This window comes from Acomys minous (genome assembly GCF_964271855.1).
Source record: "Acomys minous genome assembly, chromosome: 11".
Taxonomy (NCBI): domain Eukaryota; kingdom Metazoa; phylum Chordata; class Mammalia; order Rodentia; family Muridae; genus Acomys; species Acomys minous.
In genome coordinates this window covers 13,100,306-13,122,529 of record NC_140492.1, presented here as the reverse complement: position 1 = coordinate 13,122,529, position 22,224 = coordinate 13,100,306, and the positions used below count along the sequence as shown (strand labels likewise).

Here is a 22,224-nt window from a genome sequence, read left to right as displayed (position 1 = left end):
AACCCACGCAATATACGTGTTCTAAGGTTATCACTGAGAGCATCGGCGACCCTGATGTTTCCTACTTAAGAGCCAATCTGAGCCATGGCCACACTGCTGCTGCTGGTGATGTCTGCGATCCTGAGCAAAACTGTAGAAAAATGGTAGGCAGGGACCAAGGGAGAGATTTTCTTTCTTTTTTTTAAAATTTTTTTTCTCCTTTATTAATTTATTCTTGTTACATCTCAATGGTTATCCCACAAGGGAGAGATTTTCTAAGCCAGTAGTCAGGCCTGTGCTTGGTTTCCCTCTCCCTCTGGTAGGGAGCCACTGTCTTGAGTGTTTTGTTTTCTCCCCCCTGAAGCAGAAGCCTCCTTAACCTAAAGAATAAAGCATCTCCTGCACTCAGGTGCAGAGGGAAAACTTAAGCTAGGACTATCCGTGGATTGCGGAAAAACAGCCTGTCTTTTGATAAACCCGTTATTTCCCGTAAGTCAAACAGTGTATGAAAATGTGAGGGAAGTTTGGCAGTCTGTTCTCTTTGATGTGGAGAGAGGAAGCTGGCTTCCTTCCCCACATTCAGCAAGGGTCTGCATCCACCCTGCTGCTAACAGCTCTTCAAGGGAACTTGAAAGTGGTGCGGAACCCTCAGAGTTTGCAGATTAAGATGCAGGGTGATTAAGTGGTTTGATCAAAATCAGAGACTAAAAATGGTCAGGGGTCAAGGGCTTCCTTGTATCTTGCCAAAGCGCTTCTGAAATCAAAGTGAGTCTTTAAATACCTGGGGTGTGAATAAATGAGATGCTTTTCCCTTTAAAGAAAAGTGGCCACACTGAACTGGGAGCCCCTTGTAGACATCTGAACGTTCAAATATGGCCTTGTTTCGGAACTTGAGGCAGGTGTCATAAGCTGGCAGGTTCCTGGTATGTAGAATGTTCACCCCGCCACACCATTTCTGCATGTCCGTCCCTTGCCCCATAGACAGCAAACAGTTTCTATGTTTTCCAGGATCTTCGTTCAGTGGCTGTAAATATCTGGATCTGAACATCTCATCTGAACCCATTCAGGAAGACAAGTCACTCTCTGTAGAAACTGTTGTCCTGAAGTCATCGTGTCTCAACTTAGGCTTGGGACCAAGTAAGGTGTAATTTGGAAGAGCTTTTCCTTAAACTACAGGACCTTGAACTCTGCTCATACCCACAGAAATCCACTTATTTTCTACTGTGAATTTTGCACACGCCTTGAATCCCAGCACTCAGGAAGCAGAGGCAGGTGGATCTCTGTGAGTTCAAGGCCAGCCTGGTCTACAAAGCAAGTCTAGGAGAGCCAAATCTACACAGAGAAACCCTGTCTTGGAAAAAACAAAAACAAAAACAAATCAAAAACAAAAAAGCCCCAAAAACCAAAAAACAAAAACAAAACTCCAAAACAAAACAAATTCAGAGGTTTAAAAACTCATGTTTATATGTGCTAGTAAAAATACAAGGTTTTGTAGAAATGAATGATGTCTTTGTATATATTTTTTACATAGAAAAATTGAAAGACCTGATTAATTTATCCCGAGATATTAGCCACATGAATGCCTATCAGCTTTGCAGACAGTCGCTGATTTACAGTGGTCTGACTTGCAGGATTTTCTGTCTTTGTGGTGAGGAGAAAATGATGCATATATATCTGTGGCTTCTCCTCTATTTTATTATACTATTAATTTATATGTTTCGGAAACAGATCTGTATATGCCAGGCTGCTTTCAAACTGACAATCCCCCTGCTTCAGTACTTTAATGAACACATGGAAGTCAGCAATATCATCTTCGAAGAATGAAGTGCATTAGAAGGCTATTAAACTCCTTGCTTTAGCCAAAGCATCATCTACCAACCGTGGCTGAAATGAACTAGACTTTACCCATTGACAACCTAGTTTGTTCCGCAAGTCTCAAAGACATTGCAAATACCGCTGTTGTTGTTATTGTTATTACTATTATTATTTAAAATTCCTTCTCTTTTTAAGATAGGACTTCCTGGTGGAGCCAAGGCTAGCCATGAACTCAAAATCCTTCTGTTTTAGTCTCCCAAGTGATAGGATCATAGGTATACTAAGATGCCCAGCGAGAGTTATGTTTGGACACATAGGAAATCAGTATTTCTTCGGATAGGTCTCATAACAGAAAAGGTTAATAGGCTGACCCATGACTTGAAAGTTAATGATGTGTGTGTGTGTGTGTGCATTAGATTCCTGGGAATTGGAGTTACAGGCAGCTGTAAGCAGTCCAGTATGGGTGTTGGGAACCCGTCTTGGGTTCTCTGTAACTGCTGAGGCATCTCTCCAGCCCTGTCGACCCATTCTCCCTGTTTATGGCTTCCTACCCTAATAGTGTCTGCAGAAGATGCACAGCATAAGGGCTATTAACAAAGAATAATGAGGTTTACTCAGTGACTACATCGCAAATTCTGCTTCTGAGCAGAACAGCAAGAGGCAAATTAATGTTCCTTCCCAACTCTGACTCACATGCAAACAAATTCATCTCATTCCCAGCTAATCCTTGTGGAAGCATACTTCAAAATTAATTTGGCTTCATTTCCATATTCTGGGTGGTAAATATCACTGTGATTTTTTTCCTTAAAAAAAAAAAAAAAAAAGAACCTTGAAGGCAGCTGCTTGTGAAAAACAAAATAACCAGCTCTTATTACAGTCCAAAATCATTGGTTGTTCCCAAGACTCTTTAAAAAAAAAAAAATCAGGACACATCTGTCGCAATACTCCATGCCAGGAAACCATCTTGCCGCCACCACTGGGGTCTGATTTCACACCCCACTCATTTTTTGTTAGGGCTTCTTTTTTGATTTTTTGTTTCAAACCGTAGCGCCACACGTAAGAGTTGGTGAGCTGAGAAAATAACGCCCTGTATCGCTGTAAGAATCAGCAGCTGGGCGTGGGAGACTCTGCCTCAGGCACCAGCCACCTGGTTGAGATGCTCCCTAGCACAAGGAAGTGAGGAACTGCATGAACACAGACAGAGACGACTGAAGTGGTACAGCCAGCACAGCACAGCACAGCACGCAGATCACAGAATCTCTGGGATGTTACTGAGATGCGGAATAAAAGATGGAAGCACGAATCCTGCTACTTCTAAATACTCACCTTCTCCAATGGGCGTGTTAGTGTCATCTCCCAGGGGACACTGTGGCAGCATCCTGTTGTTTAATTAATCCTTATTAAAAAAACATTGTAACAGGAGTCTTGGGAGATGGTTCAGTGCACAAAGAGCACTTGCTAGAGGTGTGGATGGAGTTTGAATTGCCAGAATTTAAGCAAACGATGGATGGATATGGCAGCCTACCTGTCATCCCAGCACTTGGGGAGTGAGGAAAGAGTAAATAAAATAGAATGAAAGGGAAGAGTTGGCCAAGTCAGCTTCAGCCTCCACATGCATTCACACATGTGTATTCCACTATGTGTTCCCACACACTTACACTCACTGAACATGGGGACCAGTGGTAACAGCAATACATTGCAAATTGATCTATATAGAGATCCACTATGCTCTAGTTATGATTAATTTTGCCAACTTGATAGGCTCTAAAATGACCTAGGAGACAAGCTTCCGGGTAGGTCTATGAGGAAGCTTCTAGACTGAGACAACTGAGGTGGGAAACCCAGCTTAAATATAGGTGTGGCCGATACTAACCCAGGGGCTAGAATCCTGGACTGAAGAAAGGACAAGGCAAATTGAGCACCAGCAGCTGCCTTATCCTGCATCCTAACCGCAGATGGCGGTGAGGCCAGATGCTTTGTGCTCCCACCACCTCCATGACTACCCAGTTACCTTGGGCTGAAATAAACCCTTCTTTAGGTTGCTCCTGTCAGATATTTGTCAATATCTTAAACAGGTTCCGAGAAAGACATAAAAACCGAAGTGGAAATTAAAAAGCACCCACAAAGGTCAAAGCAATCCCAACCAAGCAAGCAACCAACCAATCACCCAATCAACTGTACAGAACCTGCCAACAGAACTCATACCTGCCAGTTTCAAGACTTAGCCACAAAGTTACAGTGATCAAATTAGTGTGGACAGACAGTAAAAATAGGCAGGGAATTGAGGGTAAATGAATCTGTGGTCAACAGAATTTGCACATGCTACAGTGGTCTTTTAATTGGGAAGAATATTGTTTTCAACACATGGTGATGGGATGTTGGGTATCTTTGTGAAAAAGATGAACTGAATCCCTTAACTAGCTAGTACCCCATATGAAATGAACCCAAGTTGAATTAGTTAATTGAAGAGCTAATAGTATGCATCTTTTAAAGAAAACACAGGTATAATCTGTGACCCTGGGGTTGGGCTGTGGCTTCTTCTATACATTACCAAAGCAACAGTGAAGAAACAGAGAATTAATCAGCTAGACTTCATCTCCAATTAAAACAACAAAACAAAACAACAACCCCCCACCCCCTTATGTCAAAAAGATACTTGCAAAGAAAGTCAAAACAAAACAAAACAATACCTACGGAATGGACAAAAATCTGTAAATTCTGTGTCTGTTAAGATACTGCCTAGAATACACAAAGAACTCACACGGCCTAACAACATCAACAGCACCAATAATAATAATGCAAAGAAGCCAATTAAAATGGTTCAGGGATTTGAAAAAAATATCAAGTTATCTGTTTTGCCTGGGGGAAAAATATGATCCAAGGTGAGTCACCACAATGTGGGTGATATTTAATTCAGCTGACGCCTGCCAGTGCCCATGCAGAACACAGAAAAGCAGATCAATACAGTGTTGAATTATAGATTCTAGTGTCAACAATTTGCCTTTCTGGATAGATGGCAGAGGCCAGTTTGTTTTTGTTTGTTTGTTTGTTTTGTTTTGCTTTAAAAAAAAAAGCCAAACCAATAAAAACACTAAGCCTCTTAGCATTTGTTCTTCTTGGACAGTGCACTTCCTGAGTGTTGCTGGTAAGGGCAATGGTATTGTGCATTGGAAAAATCTGTGTGAAAATAGTACCAGAAGGAATGTTTGAGATGTCTATATTTACATGACCTTATCAATGACTTCCACAGGTCTTCTTAGTGAGATATAATCTGCTGATCTCTTAATTAAAATACCAGAGTCAGAAAAAGTAACCTTATATGGTATTACACCCATAAACGTTTATAAAGAACTACAATTACCAGGATAGATGAGTTCATCTGCTAAGGGCTCACTACCCTCTTTGCAAAGACCAGCTGGGAGCCTGAGGGTCTGATGGCACTCCTCAACCTTGCTGACCTTACTCTGTCAGAAAACAGGGGTACCATCTTATTTTTTACCTCTCCATTCGAAGGCTACAATCCTTGTGTATAGATTTCTGCACCAGACTGGACATTTTCATGCATGGAATTAGTGGTTTTATTTTGGAAAAATAACTGTCTTTCTCAGAGGGAGTCAAAGATACCCATTTAGATAATGGCAGCTAAAGACAAATCAAACATCGCGTTAGTGATGCTGGGGAAGCACAGACTGGCTTTGAGACTGTAATAAAGCCAGCAGATGGTCCCCCTGTCTGTCTGCGATACGAATGTGTGTTGTTTCCAAATGCCTGGATCATGCAGGTAGCGGTCTCCTGTTATTAAAAGTCAAGTAAGAATAGAATAAATAAAATAGTGTTCTCTCTTGTTTACTGACAATTTGGTTGTCTCTGTCTCTCTGGTCCCCTCACTTCCGCCCCACCCAGTCTGTCTGGGTACCCAGGTTGGTGTTGGCCTCCATATCCTTGAGCATAAGCCTCCACCAATATTCTGTCTTGACTGACATTTACCCACAGGCTGGTCAATAATTCTCAAACAGTACTAACTATTCTATTTTTTTCACATTGAGAAGAGTGGCAAATATTCTATTTTAAATCCAGCATGGATTTGTAAACAGGCCCCACACCAACCATCGTATTAGGCAAAGACAACGGAAACCCTGTCTCAGAAATAAAAACACTACATTCCTTTTCTGGAGGCTGGGAGGCTGGGAGGCTGGGAGGCTGGGAAGTTTTAATCAACAGGCCACAGTAAAATTGTAATAAAAAGCAAATTTGTAACAAAAATATGCCTTCTTTCATTAAAGTGGCTTTCCTGTTTCCTTGGCACATGGTTCAGTACCGACACCAACTCCATTCACCACGGATTTGCTTAACTTTCTAGTTTATAGAATTTCACATTTTTATTAATTTGAATGCTAAAAGAAAAAAGGACAGCTATGAAACAATTAGTGCTGCCTTCCTCTTTCCTTCTGCTGAACTCATAAATTGGTCGTTCCAGCAGTTCTGTGAACAGCCGTCTCTGAACAGAGTACTGCTATGGCTTTAGGGCCTTGAGGTGGCTGTAATCAGAAGAAGCTTGAAGGAAAATAATAAAACTATCTCTCAATGGCAGCACAAAGAGTAGAGCGGAACCAATTCAGCATGGACTTAAGGGAAATTTCAGGTGACAAAAACATCTTAATTGCTTAAAATGGGCAAGTTGGCAAAGCCAAGGGTGAGCTTAAGCTCAGTGGGAGGGGAAAGGGCGTCTGCCCTTCTGCAGGTTAAATAATGACTCACACGGGCCTGAACTCTGAATGGCTATAGTCTGTTAAACCAACGACTCAATCATCACTGAATTAAAAAGAAATCCTAACAATATTTAGAAGAAACCGGGAAATGGCTCATCTCTATAAACATCTCTTACATCTTTCTTGACAAGAAAGTGTCATCATTTATATGCAGAACATTTTAAAGGAAAATATTAAATAGTAGGTGTGCTTTGGAATTTGTGAATAATGATTTAAGCTGACTTAAAAATAATAGATACTAAAAGGCCAGGCCTTTATAAAAAAAAAAACTAGCAGCAGTCTGGGAAATTCTTGGGAAAGTCGAGTGTGATGCAGGATTAATCAACCAGCCACCGTGGCGACAGTGTGTAAAACTGTGAAGTGACCACATGCTACCGTGTCAAGGCTGCAATACAGAACCACCTCATACAGTGCTGAGAGGGGATCTGGGAAGTCTGGCTTATTCTTTACCTTGCTATGGCCTTCCCCCTTCCACTATGACATCATTCCATTTGCTTGATCAATCACAACAGCTTTAGGGAACACTGTGGCAGAAGAAAGGGAGTTATTTAGTGCAAGAGTTATTGGAGGGGCCAAGAAAGAAGCTAAGTGTGGACTACTTAGCTATTTAGCCTACAAAGCACACCAAGCTCTCTGCTAGATCCTGAGTCAAAGAGCAGGGACGGCAGTAGCGCTCACAGGGTTGGCATTGGGGGGGATAGGGACAAGCAATTTAACACAAGCTAGATTATGGCCTCCCAGGTTTAAACCTAATGTGTACACCCTACGATTAAATAGAAGAAAATTATTGTGTGAGAGAGAACACAGAGGTGGGAGTCAGGCAGACCCTGGAAATCAGTTCGACTTTTATCCCTTCACTATCCTAAGTGGCCTCTCTAGGGTTCAGTTTCTTCAGTTATAAGCGGAGAATACTGCCAGAGTGCTTCACAGTTGAGCTTCTCGCATACGCTGCCTGTGTGTGCAAAATACAACAAAGCCTTGAAGAAAGTGGGCATGCCCAGCACCTGTAGGACTGGCTCCTTAAAAGGTTGCAGCATGACTGCGGGCCCTGACGCCTCCTCCAAGCCTCCTGCTGCTTCCATATGTGATGGTCCAGTGCTTCAGGGGTGAACTTTCATCACATACCCAGGTCACTGAGTCATAGGCAGACATGAATTAGGTCACCATACCATTGCTTCTGTCTTCCCCGTGTCATGCTAATCAGTAAGAGTTTGTAGAAGCGCTGAGGCTTCAGTTGGATCACCAGGGATGTGCCTTTTCAAGCAGGAAAGACCATGTGGTACTCAGGCTATGAAGAGGAGCAAGGGGCCAATGTGAGACAAAGGCGAGGACATCCAACTGGTAGCCCAGTGAGACCAAGGAAAGAGGACAATTTCAGATCTGTGGTTCCAGAGTCTAGAACAGCTGGTTCTCAACCTGTGGGTCGTGACCACTGTGTGGGTTGCATATCAGATATCCCACACATCAGATACATTACGATTTGCATCAGTACCAAAATTGTAGTTATGTAGTAGCAATAGGATACTCCTATGGTTGGGGGTCACCACGACATAAGGAACTATATCAAAGAGTCACAGCACTAGGAAGGTTGAGAACGACTGATCTAGAGTCTCTAAGGCACAAAAGATGCTGGATGGCGGAAGGCCACACGTGTGTAAGTTGCTACAACTACGGGTCTGGGGGTTACTAGAGCTAGCTGTAGCAGAAACAGATGGGCTGCCTCAGGGAAGCACGATGGGGCAACGCGATCAGGGCCAGAATTCTCTGGCAACGTGAGTCCCGTGCTCTCGTCAGTGTAGTTTGTTCGTTTATTTATTCTTTCCTGCCAGCTTGATTCCAATTCCCACCTCCACCCACACAGCACAACTACTTTGTAGCCTAGGCCTCTTCTCACTCACATGGATGCTGAGGATTTCAGCTCGGGTCCTCTTGCTCACACAGCAGGCACTCTCACCTATTTTGCCATAATAGAGATTTAAGGCTGGAAGCATGATTTATTCAGATACACTCGTGTCACTAAAGGAACACAGACACTGGCAGTTCCTCAGCCTGAAACCTTTTACCCAGAAAGCATCCGTCAGTGACTGCTGCACTCTCTCGGCACCACGGACTGTATTTTCTTTCCTTTTTTTTTTTTTTTTTTTAGTTTTCTATTACTTTATTGTGAACAAATCAATATTACATTTTAATAAAATCATTATGTCTTATGGACTTTAAAAAATATTTTATTAATTTATTCATATTACATCTCAATGGTTATCCCATCCCATGTATCCTCCCATTCCTCCCTCCCTCCCATTTCCCCCTAACTCCCCTCCCCTATGACTGTGACTGAGGGACCTCCTCCCCCTGTATATGCTTATCATAGGGTATCGTATTAAGAGGATCCTAGTCAAGGGCCTTAAGGCTGCCGACTTTTATGCAAAAGGCATAATAAGCATCTGTAGGTCTTCTTTCCCATCTCGCCTTTTTGCTAGTGGCTTTGAAGTTCAGCTTTTTTCCTTATCTGTACTGAACCAATTCAAACTTAAAGTTTGATGAGTGAGGGAAACAGTGGGTGAATGAAACCCACAGACATTTGTACATTCTGTAAGGCGCACAGTGGAGCACAGTGGAGGTAGTCTGTGAGGCTCTTCTTCGCACTGAATGACCAAAAAATGTGCAGGTTTATTATGAACTATTAAGTATGAGCAAAGATAAAGAGACTAATATACAAGGGATTGTGAAATGCCATGCAGGGCCAATTGTGGGTCTAATGCATCCAATCTGAGTGAAGGTTTCGTTGATTATTCATTTGTCTGTTTGTGTAACAGTCCTCCAAATGAAAGAGACTATGGAAGCCTACTAAGGACAACCAAGGCAAAGCACTCTCCCTGAAGAACTCTCACCTTGACCTTTTGCATCAGGAGCTTAAAGGGCACACGGGCCGCTAATGAGCCTGTGTTCATTACAGCGAGTATCTTTCCCCATGACACACAGTTATTTTAAAACGGAAGCATCCAAGACTCTGAATGAAAGATCTCAAGATAAATTTTCTGTAAGTATGGGGTGTCCAGTATATTTAGAGAAACAGCAAGTGTGTGTGTGTGTGTGTGTGTGTGTGTGTGTGTTTGCGCGCGCGCATGCGCATGTGCACGTGCACATGAAGGCTGAATGTTTGATGTTGGGATGCCTTCTCCCCCTTATTGCTTGAGACAGGGGCACTAGCGCTGGCCAGCAAGTTGCTGGGGTCCACCTGGTTTTGTCTCCACTGCTAGAGTTATAGGCACATGTCCTCATGCCTGGCATTTCTTTCTTTTTAAATGTTGGTCCTGGAGACCTAATTCAGGCCTTCCACATGTGAAGCTGGCACTTGAGCACCGACCCATCTCCTCAGCCCTAGTTGTTAAATACTATGCCCCTGATCTGCCCTCGTGGCAGCTTTATCTTACTTTATTGAAAGGAAGAAAGAGAGAGAGAGAGAAAGAAAGAAAAAGAATATTTCTAATTGTCTGTCTTTCTGTCACTGTTTTTTGTTTTGCTTTGTTTTGTTTTGTTTTTGTTTTTGTTTTTTGTTTTTTTGTTTTTTTTTGAGACAGGGTTTCCTTGTGTAGCCTTGACTGTCCTAAACTCACTTTGTAGACCAGGTTGGCCTTGAACTCATAGCGATCCTCCTGCCTCTGCCTCCCAAATGCTGGGATTAAAGGCGTGCGCCCCGGTGCCCAGCTACCTGTCACTGATTTGTAAGTATATTGGGTTGCCCCGCTCCATGGCACTTTGCAACCCTGGCTCCCTTGCGGCTAACATTTAGAGTAGTGTCTTGCCAAGCTAGAAGTTCCATTAAGACCAAGTTAGAATCAGAAAGGGACAACCATAATTAGTGGGCTTACGAGTAGTAGGTCATGCCCTGCCCAGTCCTTTATATTGGCTTATATAGCTCTATATAGCTGCTATAGTTTGATATTGGTAATGCTACCTCAATGCAGGACAAAAGCTTCAGCTAACAACAAGGAACAGTCGCTTAACACACACACACACACACACACACACACACATACACACCCCTAGATATTTTAATTTCAATTCAGTGAGATCATGAGTCATTTCTGAATTTGTGTCCCTTTTGGAGGGCTTTCTTCCTTTACATATATTTTATTTTATCTTTCCTTGAGGCAGCTCTCCCTGCGTATCCTAGACTGGCCTTCAATTCACTATGCAGCACCAGCTGGTTGTGAACTTGAAGAAATCCCCCTGTTTCAGCCTCTGAAGTGCCATAACTACAGATGTGCACTCCTGTGCCCAGCTCCTGGCTTCTTGTAAAATATTGATTTCCGTCTTCCAAATATAATTGGAAAAATGCAGTCACAAGAAACATAATAGAGTAAAAAAAAAAACTCATAAGAAATGTGAACTCTCAATATACAGACCACACTAAAAATCTCTACTGTTCTTAAAGTAGTAAAGCATAATAGATGCCTACCGACAAGACTGGATAAACCAGAGTATAACGTCTGTTTCACGGCTACAAGATCTTTTCTACACCAGGTTACCTTTTTAGTCCCATAGGCACTGAGAGTTAGCTGAAGAACGGTGAGAGTGCCTGCTGTGTAAGCAAGAGGGGCTGGGCTTAAATCCTCAGCATCTACGTAAAGCACACGTGCCCTATAATCCTAGCACTGTTAAGGAGCAGAAACAGGAAGATCACTGGGGCTTGCTGGCCATCATCCGAACTCTAGGTCCAGTAAGAGTCAGTCTCAAGGGAATGAAGCTCAGAGCGACGGAGCAGAATGCATGATGTCTTCCTCTGGTCCTCGTGTGCATTAAAGCATTTTCACGTTGACTCACACACATGTGCAACCTCCCCCTAAACACACACACACACACATACACACACACACACACACACACCAACTCACAAAATGATGTACTTTTCAGCTTGTGGGCACATGGGCATGGGTAACCGGATGCAGAAAACTCTCACTCCTGATTTGTCATGCACGCCATCAGAAGGACAGATCACTTACCAACTTCATCTTGAATCTCCTCAGCCACAGCAGGGACATTGTAGAGCAGGGACAGAGACTGGTTCATGCGCTCGTAGATCACACGGAGGTGTGTCATAACCTGTTGGATGGTGACAACAACAGGTAAACAAATCTCTGTGGAGGAAATAGTGACGAATTACCCCCTTCCCACCAACAGAGCTGACCAGCATGGCTGGAACACTAAATGGAAGGGGCCTTCTCTTCTTTGTATCTTCTTATTCTCTCACCCTTAAACTTACTAGGAGCCTGCATGCTTGCAATAGCTGATTTCTTTTGGGTAGTTTGTTTGTTTTGAGACAGGGTTTGTCTGTGTAGCCCTGGCTGTCCTGGACTCATTTTGTAGACCAGGCTGGCCTTGAACTCACAGTGATTCTCCTACCTCTGCCTCCTGAGTGCTGGGATTAAAGGCGTGTACTACCACACCCAGCTGCCATAGTCTATTTCAAAGGCCACATCTGTCACCAAATCCATAATAATGATGCTTCCCAAACACCCTGTTTGCTATATAAATATCTTTGCAAATTTTCTAATACATAGGAATATTTCAATTTGACTAGATATTTTATACAGATATTTTATTCCAGTAAAGGAAATTCACAGTCTTAGATTTCTGGAGGTAGACTGTGGCTTTTTACCTCTGGGAATGAGAAATCCATTTTGGTGGCTTTATTCTGTATTTTTATTTATTTTTGTACATATGTGTGTGTATGGATGCTTGCACATGTTTATTGGCTGCACATGTGCATTCATGGAGGCTTGAGGCTTGAATTCATTGAGATTCTTCCTCAACTGCTCTGTGTTCATTGAGGCAGGGTCTCTCAGTTGGACCAAGAGCTCACTAATATGGCTCTCCTAGCTAACCAGCTCATTCCAGAAGTCCTGTCTAGGCTTTCTAAGTGCTAGAATGACTCATGGGCTGCCACAACCACTGAACCACTTTCCAGTCCTGGTGGCTAGCTTTAAAAGAATAATGACTAGCTTTCAAAGTTTTGGCTGCTGCAGATTTTTATATATTTTATATAAACATATATACTTATATATTTTTATATTCAGATTTTTATATTCTGTATTATTGGGGAAAAGTATAAAATGGCAAGGCACACATTACTAGAACACTCTCCCTTCTGTACAAGATTTAATTTATTTTTATTTATGGATATATGTATGCATGTTTTTATGTACCCAGATATATGTGCAGGAAGCAGTGGAAGCCAGAAGATGGCGTCAGACCCCCTGGACCTAGAGTTACAGGTGGTGGTGAAACGTGGGGGCTGTGCACTAAGTTCAAGTCCTCAGCAAGAACAGCAAGCACCCTCAACAGCTGAGTCATCTCTCTGCGCCCCTCAACAGCTGAGTCATCTCTCTGCGCCCTTCCTTCTTGAGACAGAATTTCCCTCATGTCACCCACTGGCCTTGAACCATTAATCCTTCTGCCTCCACACGTTAAGTCTAGAGTACGGCTGTAGTCCACTAAGCCTGGTGAAGGATAGCTTTGAAAGAACTCTTCCTACAGCCGTACAACAGCCCCACCATAGGCGCTCTGAAGGCAGGTAAACATCTTCGTATCCATTGAAGAAGCAACAGCTGTGGACGGTGCAGGCTGCGGGAGGCTCCCACACTCAGAGCTTACCTGGGATCGGATCTGAGCAGCTTTCTTGGGGTCCACCATGCGCACATGTTCAAAATGCTTTAGGGTATGCTGTCTGTCTTTCTGCTCCGCACGGACATACTTCTTCAGCATATTGAACACGTGATGAGGCTGTGGGGGGAGAAACCATAAGAAAAGTTTCAGGCTTGTACAATCATTACTTCCTCCACTGGCATTCAGTCCAGGGGTCGAGTGATGTGCGCACTGCAAGTGAGCATCTGGCTAATGTTCCCTCTTATAAAGCATTCTTCCTTTTTATAAAGCACATGGCACTTTCCGCGTTTGCGACACTGTCCTAAATCAGCACTAAACAAGAACTTTCTGCTGGAGAAGGGGAATAAACACTAGGTTTCCCAGCTTTCAGTAAGATATTTTCCCACTGAGATATTCACGGCCAGTCCACAGCATTACGTTGCTATGTATGTGCACAGCCCCAAGACCAGAATTAATGCTTCACAAATAATCCCTTCATTAGTGACCCACAGTAGTGCAATAACCACAATAACAAAATAATAAGCAATTTAATGACTACTCAACCACAGAGTGAGGAATACGTGATTCCTTCCCCAGAACAAATGCCATCGTTAAACTGAAGTTATTTTACTTTGAAATGTAATTAGGTTCTTTTTAAGCCATCAGATTCTAATACTTTCAGCAACAATTAAATTTCTTCTTAAGTGCTTCTGTCTTGTATTTTTTTTTAAATTCTAATTGGTTCTATGCTTCATTTTATTCCAGTTTTACATGAAAAATTTTTTTGTCTTTGTTTTTTGTTGTTATTGTTTTTCTAAATAGGGTCTCTCTGTGTAGCCCTGGCTGTCCTGGACTAACTTTGTAGACCAAGCTGGCCTCGAACTCATAGTGATCTGACTGCCACTGCCTCCCAAGTGCTGGGATTAAAGGTGTGTGCCACCATGCCTGGATGAAAAACTTTTTTGATTTTTGTTTTTTGTTTTTCAGAGACAGGGTTTGAAAACCTTCCCCCCCCTTTTCCTTTGGCTCCAGCATTCTACCTCTATTGGTATCCTGACCTATGATTTCAGATGACGATTTGCAAGGAAATACATTCTTCATTCAGACAAAAGAAAACATCTCAGAGCTATTAAAGTTCCTGTCAGGAATAGACTTGGAATGTTTAGATAAGCACAGTTGTTAAATAATGTGTCTTGGATACCTTGAAAAATAAGTTGGATGGTATAGAATTTATTACCAGAAACTATGTGTGGTATGTAAGTATATATGTATGCATGTATGTATATATGTTTGAATGTATGTGATATGTATATGTGTGCATATATGAGTGTATATATATGGTAAATAGGAGAACAGATTACAATGCTTTCGCTATACTATATATTTGGTGTCTCTTCATTTCTGTTAACTTTGCAGCATTCTCCTGGCAATTCTGGGTGGGATTTGGTGCCTTTCTCTCTGTGACCATAAGGTACTACATAAAACTCAGTTGCTGTTCTTGGTGCACTCCATTATTTATGCTAGATGCCCCTCCAGCCTGAGAGCCACAGGCCTAGTTCAGGTCTCACTGTTTCTTTGTATCAGCAGCTCCCATCCATGGTGCCTGACCCAGAATTGGTGCTCTGGCCTCGCAGCATGCCTGCCAGGAGCGATGCTCCTGCGTTTGAAAGCACAAACCAAACCACACGCACAAGCAAACCAAACTGCTCTCATCCCCTTAGCTTATGTATTCTACAAGAAATCTGTAGCCCTGGAACAGACTGACGCCCTAGCTTTAAACACAGGTCTGAGTATAGCATCATTACAAGTTCCATTTGCACAGTGGCATGCAGCTGAATTTATGGCACAGAGGATGTGCTTTCGTATTTTAGATCTACTGGCATAACTGATAAGCTAAACCTATAAAGCACACATTCAAAAGGAGAGAGGTTTAAGTGAGACATTAAAGGCTGCCTGCTGCTGACTCTGAGAGCTGTTTTATCAGCAGGGCTGTACATCCAGGGCACTATATAACCTGATGCTGGCTTCTTGTTAAGTTATGTACACTTTCAAGGTTGAAGACAGAAGGGTCACACTAACTGCATGTTCCCTATGATGCATCTGTCTGATGACTCTTAATGCACTTTAAGTTGTCTATTCCATTTCTGTCTTTAGGAAGAGATTATTTTGAAGAGAATGCACTTTCTTTTTCTTTTATGAGCTCGAATAGGAAAAAAAAACCACTTCAATTTCTAATGTAAGACTTGCTTTCATCATGGTTTTTTATTCATCTGGCCCCAGGGGCTAGCCACCTAAAAATGACTCTTTAAGGTACTTTGTCTTGAAAGAACTGTCACCAAAAGGCAACCGTACCAGACGCTCCAGACTGGCCTTGGTCTTCTGCATTAAGCTAAAGTATCTTGGAGAGAATAGAAGAAGGCCATTTCTTATAGCCAATATCTGCACACTCCCGTCTTCCGCTCTCAGCATAGGTGGCATATATCCCCTTTTATTAATGCTGATATTCATTTAAAAAGTAAATGTTAAAAGCTCAACTTTTACATCTTTGCAACTCAGAAGGCAATGTCTTTCAGGGAGAGGGAGGACAGAGGGAGAGAAGAAGAGGGAGAAAGTGAGGGCTAAAAGGTTTGTTAGTTGACTGTTTGGATGTTAATGCTTGGTCTGTCTGAGGACTCAAGAGATTTGTGTCTTTGCATGGTTCTCACATCCAACTCTTCTTTCTTCCCCTAATCATTAATGCCTCAACATTTATTAATTTTGAAGACATTGTTTGACACACTTAAGTAGCAGCACATTCTAATCGACTGAGCTACCTACTCGGCTAGGTGACATGCTTTGTATGTGTGCGGTTCCCCATCAAGTCTGCATCCTAGACTAGGGCATGGGAAGAGTTTTCTCTCTAACACACACACACACACACACACACACACACACACACACACACACGGCATGAGAAAGCATCAATTGGGCCGAAGTGATGTATGGTTCACATTGGTCCATGTGGCATGGTCACTCCACTCAGTGTTCAGAAAAGAGCTGTCTACCTCCATAGCTCTGTATCCCAGCCAGTGTGTAAGCAGGCCCTAGAAAATAATATGCTAGATTTCTATCAAGCCACAGACAGGTTTGACAAAGCTGTAATGGGATGGACTGTGTTCTGGGAGTTCTCATCTGAATTTCTGGTTTGTTACACTCAGGGACAGGGACAGATCCTACATAGACTGAGTTTGGTACTACATATACATGCCTATGATGAAGGCTACTTTATGAAATTACTCAGTAAATCCCAACACTACCTATTACAACAATAACAATGTAGTGAAATAAAAGCTATTTAAAACTTATGGCTTATACCTGAAATCTTCCACTTAACATTTCCAGACAAAGATTAAAGCCATGGCTAGGGTTATGCCTGTGTGCTGAGAAGATTTGGATTTAGATTACTGAATCTCATTTATGGTCCTAGGCGCTTGGCAGGAGGCTATACTATGCTAAAGGTCTGAGGCAGGAGGGAGAACTGTCCTCCGTCAATCTCATTAGAAGATTACTGGAAAGTGATTCACGGTATTAGTTACAAGTTAGGCTTTTGTGATATGCATGGTTGTTCCGTCTGAATTCATCCTTATCTCCTGTTAAGTCTGACAATTAAAGAGTGAATGTGTTCACAAGTTTCCACATGCTTATCTCACTTAACACTGCTATTTCTTTGTGTGAGTTGGAGAGATATTCCTTACTTCCTCTGAAAATCCCCAAAGCCTGATAGAAATGGCTGCATATTAAGCAGCGAGGATCCCCCAGCAGCGAGGACCCCAGGGCCCTGTCCCTGAATGTACGATGAGCCCTGGGGACCCAGAATGAGCTCTGACCTCATCATCATGTGAGCCCAGAGACTCCCATGAGCAAATCCCGGGGACGTGTGATAATCCTAAAGACCTTAGGATGCCCCTAACGGCAGGGTTCTGCTTGGTTGCTCTGACCTTGCAGTTGCATGAATCATGTTTAGAAATTTAAAAAAGATCCTGTGTTGGAGAGCAGGCAGACAAACCACCTAAAATGTGTATTATCCAGGCCTCATAGATGACAGTGTGTTTAGATAAAGGAGAAAAAAAAAACCAAGCAAGTTTTCGCTACATTATTCTATTTTTGTACGTGTGGAAAGACAGCTCTGCCTTGGCATATGATTCACGCGCATTTCCTTCAAAAACTGAAAGGATATGGATGACCTTCTTTACAGCCTCCAGCGACAATTCTCCAAGGCGGGTGTGTTAGTCATTCCTGGAGCTATATAATTTATCTTGGAATAACAAGCAACCATTGTTGTCTAGGAACTTTCCTTGATCATGCCAGGACAAAGATGAATTTGGTAATTTTAATTAAAAAGAAGAAACATCCATACAGGAATGATAGAAAAAAAAAAAAGAAAAGAAAAAGAAAAAGAAAAGAAAAAAAAGGTCTGGTGTCTCGACTGTGTCTGTATATAGAGCAGAGAAGTAAATTCTCATTAGTAAATGGTAACCTGACCACATTACTCATATTCAAAGTGGAATTTTTCACAGAACAAGCAAAAATTCAGTGGTTCATTATAAATATGGCAATAATTTAATATTTTTCGTTTCTACTTGTAATTTTTGTCTAGTAACATATATGTATACATGTGTGTATTTATGTGCATATATTTTTTATTATTTTTGTTTGTTTGTTTGTTTTCAATACTGGGTTTCTCTGTGTGGCCATGACTGGCCTTGAAGTCACAGAGATCCATCTGCCTCTGCCTCCCTGAGTGCTGGGATTACAAGTGTGTGCCACTGCACCTGGCTGTGCAGATATATTTTTACTTCAGGTTAGACAGTCTTACTATGTATTAATCCTGCAATTTGGTTACACTGGCAATAGATGGAGTAAAGAAAACAGCTCTGCCCCATGGGGACCAATTACACCCAGTGCTTTCCATCATCACTGTTGTCTGTCTGTGGGAGTCTGTACCCCATAACTGCATTGTTTCCGCAGCAGATGTGGCCCTTTCAATGTGCGCTTCCTTCTCCTTGGAATCACACTGCTTTTTAAAACATCATTTAGAAATTAATTTCTGAAAAGATGAGGGATAAGCAGTATGGAAATGCATTAGATGACATCTACAAAGAGAGCAAAGAAGACGAGACTTCACTGCAAGCAGGACCCGTGCCTTGTGAAGCGGGAACACGGGTACGGCGTGTTCTCACAGTTCTTGGCACAACATGGCTGCTAATGAATGACTGCTAACTAAATCATTAATTGACTGTTAATTAAACTGATGAGTGACTCAGAGCCAAGTATAACTTCCGAAGTGTTTCCACTGTGTAGACTGTTCTTTGTACCTCATTCATAAAAGTGAGCATCTTTCAGACGAGAAAACCAGTCTCCCAACTTTCCTGGACCGCACTGAAAATTCTAAACCCACTCTATGTATTTATCCCGTATTCCCGGTTCTTTAAGAAGGTCTTTTAAGTGGGCAAATAAAAGTAAAGCAACAAAACAGATTAAAACCAACAGGGGAAGAAAGTACATTGCAATCTCTTTGTCTTTAAGTCTAGATGTTGAGTACAATTTTTAAAGTCTGATTAAAATATGCATCTATAATCTTCTTCTTTAGAAAACCATTACGCTAGGTCAAAGACAGATTTCACCATGGCAGTAGAAAGTGGCAATAGATTTGTTCTTGTGGCTTCCTCCATTTGGTGAGTTTTTGCTCAGATAATAAAGATGCATAATCAAGCTTTCTGGCATAGTTTACACTGATGGCAGAAGTATTGCACATGGTCAAGGAGTCCCTTTCCAGGAAGTTATTGCCCACTGGTTCCTCTTTAAGAAGGAGGCCCTCCTAACCGGGACAGCCACCAAAGCCTCCATGTGTTCCACACAAACTCTCAGTCCCCCGGGAAGGAAGACATCTTTGTATTCCACAGTCTTGTCTCAACCTTTAGTGAGTCCTTCTGGTTTTGAATTATGGCCAACCAAAGCTAAAAAAAAAAAGTGTTAACTACAAGGAACTAAAAAATTAACTCCACTAGGCAGACCGAGAAGGAAGGATTCCTTTATTAGGTAACTTGTTCTTAGTTACAGATTAAACGGCCATCTTGGGGATTAAACACGGGTATTTATGTAACACCAGAAACTGTAGAAAACAGGCTGTTTGCAGTCCCCTCACATAAACCAGCGATCTTTGTCAAATACCTTTGGTTTAGACTGAAATTCAGCACTTCTATGATTCATGCCTTCTACTAGATGTTAGCTAGACAGGCGCTACAGAAGAAACCTCTTCCAAGCCCGTAGCACAGAAAGGCCAGATCTGATCTGGACTTCAGCATCTTCAAGCCTTCCTCTGTCAAACCAAACAGACCAGAGCTCTCGGGGATAACAGGCTTAGCAACACAGCCCGGAAGGCAGAGCCCAGAGAGAGGATGCACTAGTAAACAAAAGATGTTTGAAAGCCACACAGACCCAGGAAAGCTTTGCCAAGTGGTCTGATCATGCAGCAAATGCCAACTGTGACACATTCTTGACTTTTTCCAGGGTGGTTTACAACAAGCTGTTTTAATTTTGCACACTCGCACTTGAGATCTTGCGTTCTTTCTTGTAACATCCTAATGAACCAATGATTCAAAATTGAATGTATTTATGCTACTTTAACTGTATTCCTTCTTTTTCCAACACCTACGCTATACTTTAAAACAACTGGGAAATTTATTTTTTAAGCAAAAAAAAAAAAAAAATTAAAATAAAATAAAAACACTTATATAACAAAACTAAAGTGAGACTTCTTACAATCTAGTTATGTTTGAGGAGTCTGACCTTCAGTAAATAAGTGAATGTGTGTGTGCACGCATGCACGCCCATGTGTGCACACATTCTCAGGACTTCTTACCTACTAACTTGTTTTCTATGACAGATGGCGGTAACAAATCCACAGGTGAATAATCACTTCCCCATTCAATTGTGTGCTATACATTTTTATTAAATACCTAACCATTTGTAACTTTATAGCAAGCTTTTCATTTTAAAAGATGAAAGAAAAGCAGATATTAGCATAGAGACAGGCACCACAACACCACAGCTATGGACAGCTGCCCGTGAAGACCTTCTGTGTGGAAGAAGTGACAGTGTGGTGCCACACTGGAGGGAACATGGGGATGAATACATTTTCAGAGACACAGAGAAACTTCCAAGCTTTCCAGCCTATTCTTTCACTTTCTGCTTAAATTAATTAAAAACAGGACACATATGCACTTATGGTCGTGTATATCCCACTGGTCTTGAGGAAGATCTGTCTATAAAGCTAGGCAAACATTCAGAATAAAATCAGACTATTTTAAAAATAGAATAAAACAAAACAAAAAACCCCTACCCATCTATGTTTACCATTGTATTCAAATAGCCAACGGTATATTTAAATCACACATCTAAAACTTTTACGTTGCTCTGACTCTGTGGTTGTTATAAGCAACATCTAAAAACAAAGGTTTAATGGAAACTCTTGATTTATATCTTTTAAAGCAATCAAGAAGAGATTTAGAATTTTTCAACTTTTCAAAACATAGAGCTAAGTGCAGTGGTCGAGCCAAATTTAAAAATTTTAATTAACACTCAAAGTTGGTAACTTCAAACATAGGAGGTGCTGCCTCAAGATTCAGGTCTGTGTACTTACTCTTTTTTTTTTTTTAATTAAAAAGGAAAGGTTCGTGTATTTCAGAGTTAAGAAATTCAATAGATATTCTCAGGTCAATCAATAACAATCTGATTTTTTTGGGGGGGTGGTGGTGAAACAAATTGACTTTAAAATACTGCTATCAAAACCACGGCCTGATCAAAAGGCCCACAGTATGCACAAGCACTGTGAGCTATCTAAAATGATGCCTGCAGCTCTGGCAGATACCCTGCCTGCCGTTGCCTTTCCTGTGATGCCCAGACTCCACTGAAAGGTTTTGAAAAGACTCCACTCAGCTCTCATCTTATTTTTAGTTTTAACTTCCCTGGACAAAGTTCTTACTACAGAGACTGAACTTTTGGCTGGATCATTTTACAATGTGCCTCCTGTTTAGGCTCTATCTCAAAGCCCCCCAAATGCCTCTCTCCTGGCGAATGACCCCCCCCCCCGCAACTCTCCTCTCCCAACGCATGTTCTCTAGGGAAGGAGGAACCAAGGACACTGTCATCTGCAGGGTGACACCAATCAGAATTTTTCTAAGTACTGCCTGGGAAAGACAGAGATTGCTCACAGAAAATGAAATGCTAATATGGACATTGTGCTTTCAAAAGCTCTTTGTTCAGGGAGGAAGTACGGTCCAGAGAAAAGACACTGCAGTGGGCGACTGACTCACAGCTTTCCCTGTTCACTACTAGTGGTGACACCCTGAACCATCCACCCCATCCCGAGATCACAGTGATGTCATCAGTACAAAGGAGTCAGTGCCATCTTGCTACCTGGAGGAATGCCAGGAACTCCATAACACAGAAAGAAAAATAGGAATGGTGAGGAAAAAAACTGAGCAAGGGGGTGGGGATTTTTGCTTTAGTTACATAAGGTAACAAATTTTCACTTCTGGCCAAGATCTACCAAGAGGCCCATGATTTTACCCTCCGGCCAGAGAAAAGGAATAGATGGACTAAGTAAGAGAAACAGTCTCTGCTAGGTAAGGCGCATGGACCACAGAGAAAGAGGAGACACACAGGGTGAGGCCCTACAGTTGTCAGCACCCACAGTCCCCCAGTTTCCTAGACTGTACAAGGCAGGCAATGCAGGCAGTACACTCCAAGAAGGGAGGAGTCACAAGAGAACCAGTGGGCTAGGCTTTGCAGGACCAAGTGCTCTGCAAGCGATCTTCAGAAGGTGATCCTCCTCACTGCATCAGTGTATGTTGGTGTAAGAATCTGAGGCCAGGAGTAGAAAGTACCCCAGAGGACCAGATAGATAGCAGTGCCTGGAGTCCCACAGAGTCAGGAATTACTTGTGCACAGCAGTTGAGTCTAAAATTCAGTATTC

At 42.0% G+C, this 22,224-nt stretch overlaps 1 protein-coding gene across 6 annotated transcripts in view; it reads right to left on the bottom strand.

Moving 5' to 3' along the window:
• Positions 1–22,224, bottom strand: part of APP (amyloid beta precursor protein) — a 216,219-nt gene that overhangs the window by 39,306 nt on the left and 154,689 nt on the right. For all 6 annotated transcript variants that reach the window (XM_084802345.1, XM_084802346.1, XM_084802347.1 and 3 more), the window contains 2 exons: positions 13,218–13,346; positions 11,567–11,666 (listed from right to left, as the gene is read on the bottom strand). In XM_084802345.1, coding sequence (XP_084658471.1) covers positions 11,567–11,666; positions 13,218–13,346 — 229 coding nt within the window. The remainder of the gene's footprint in view (positions 1–11,566; positions 11,667–13,217; positions 13,347–22,224) is intronic.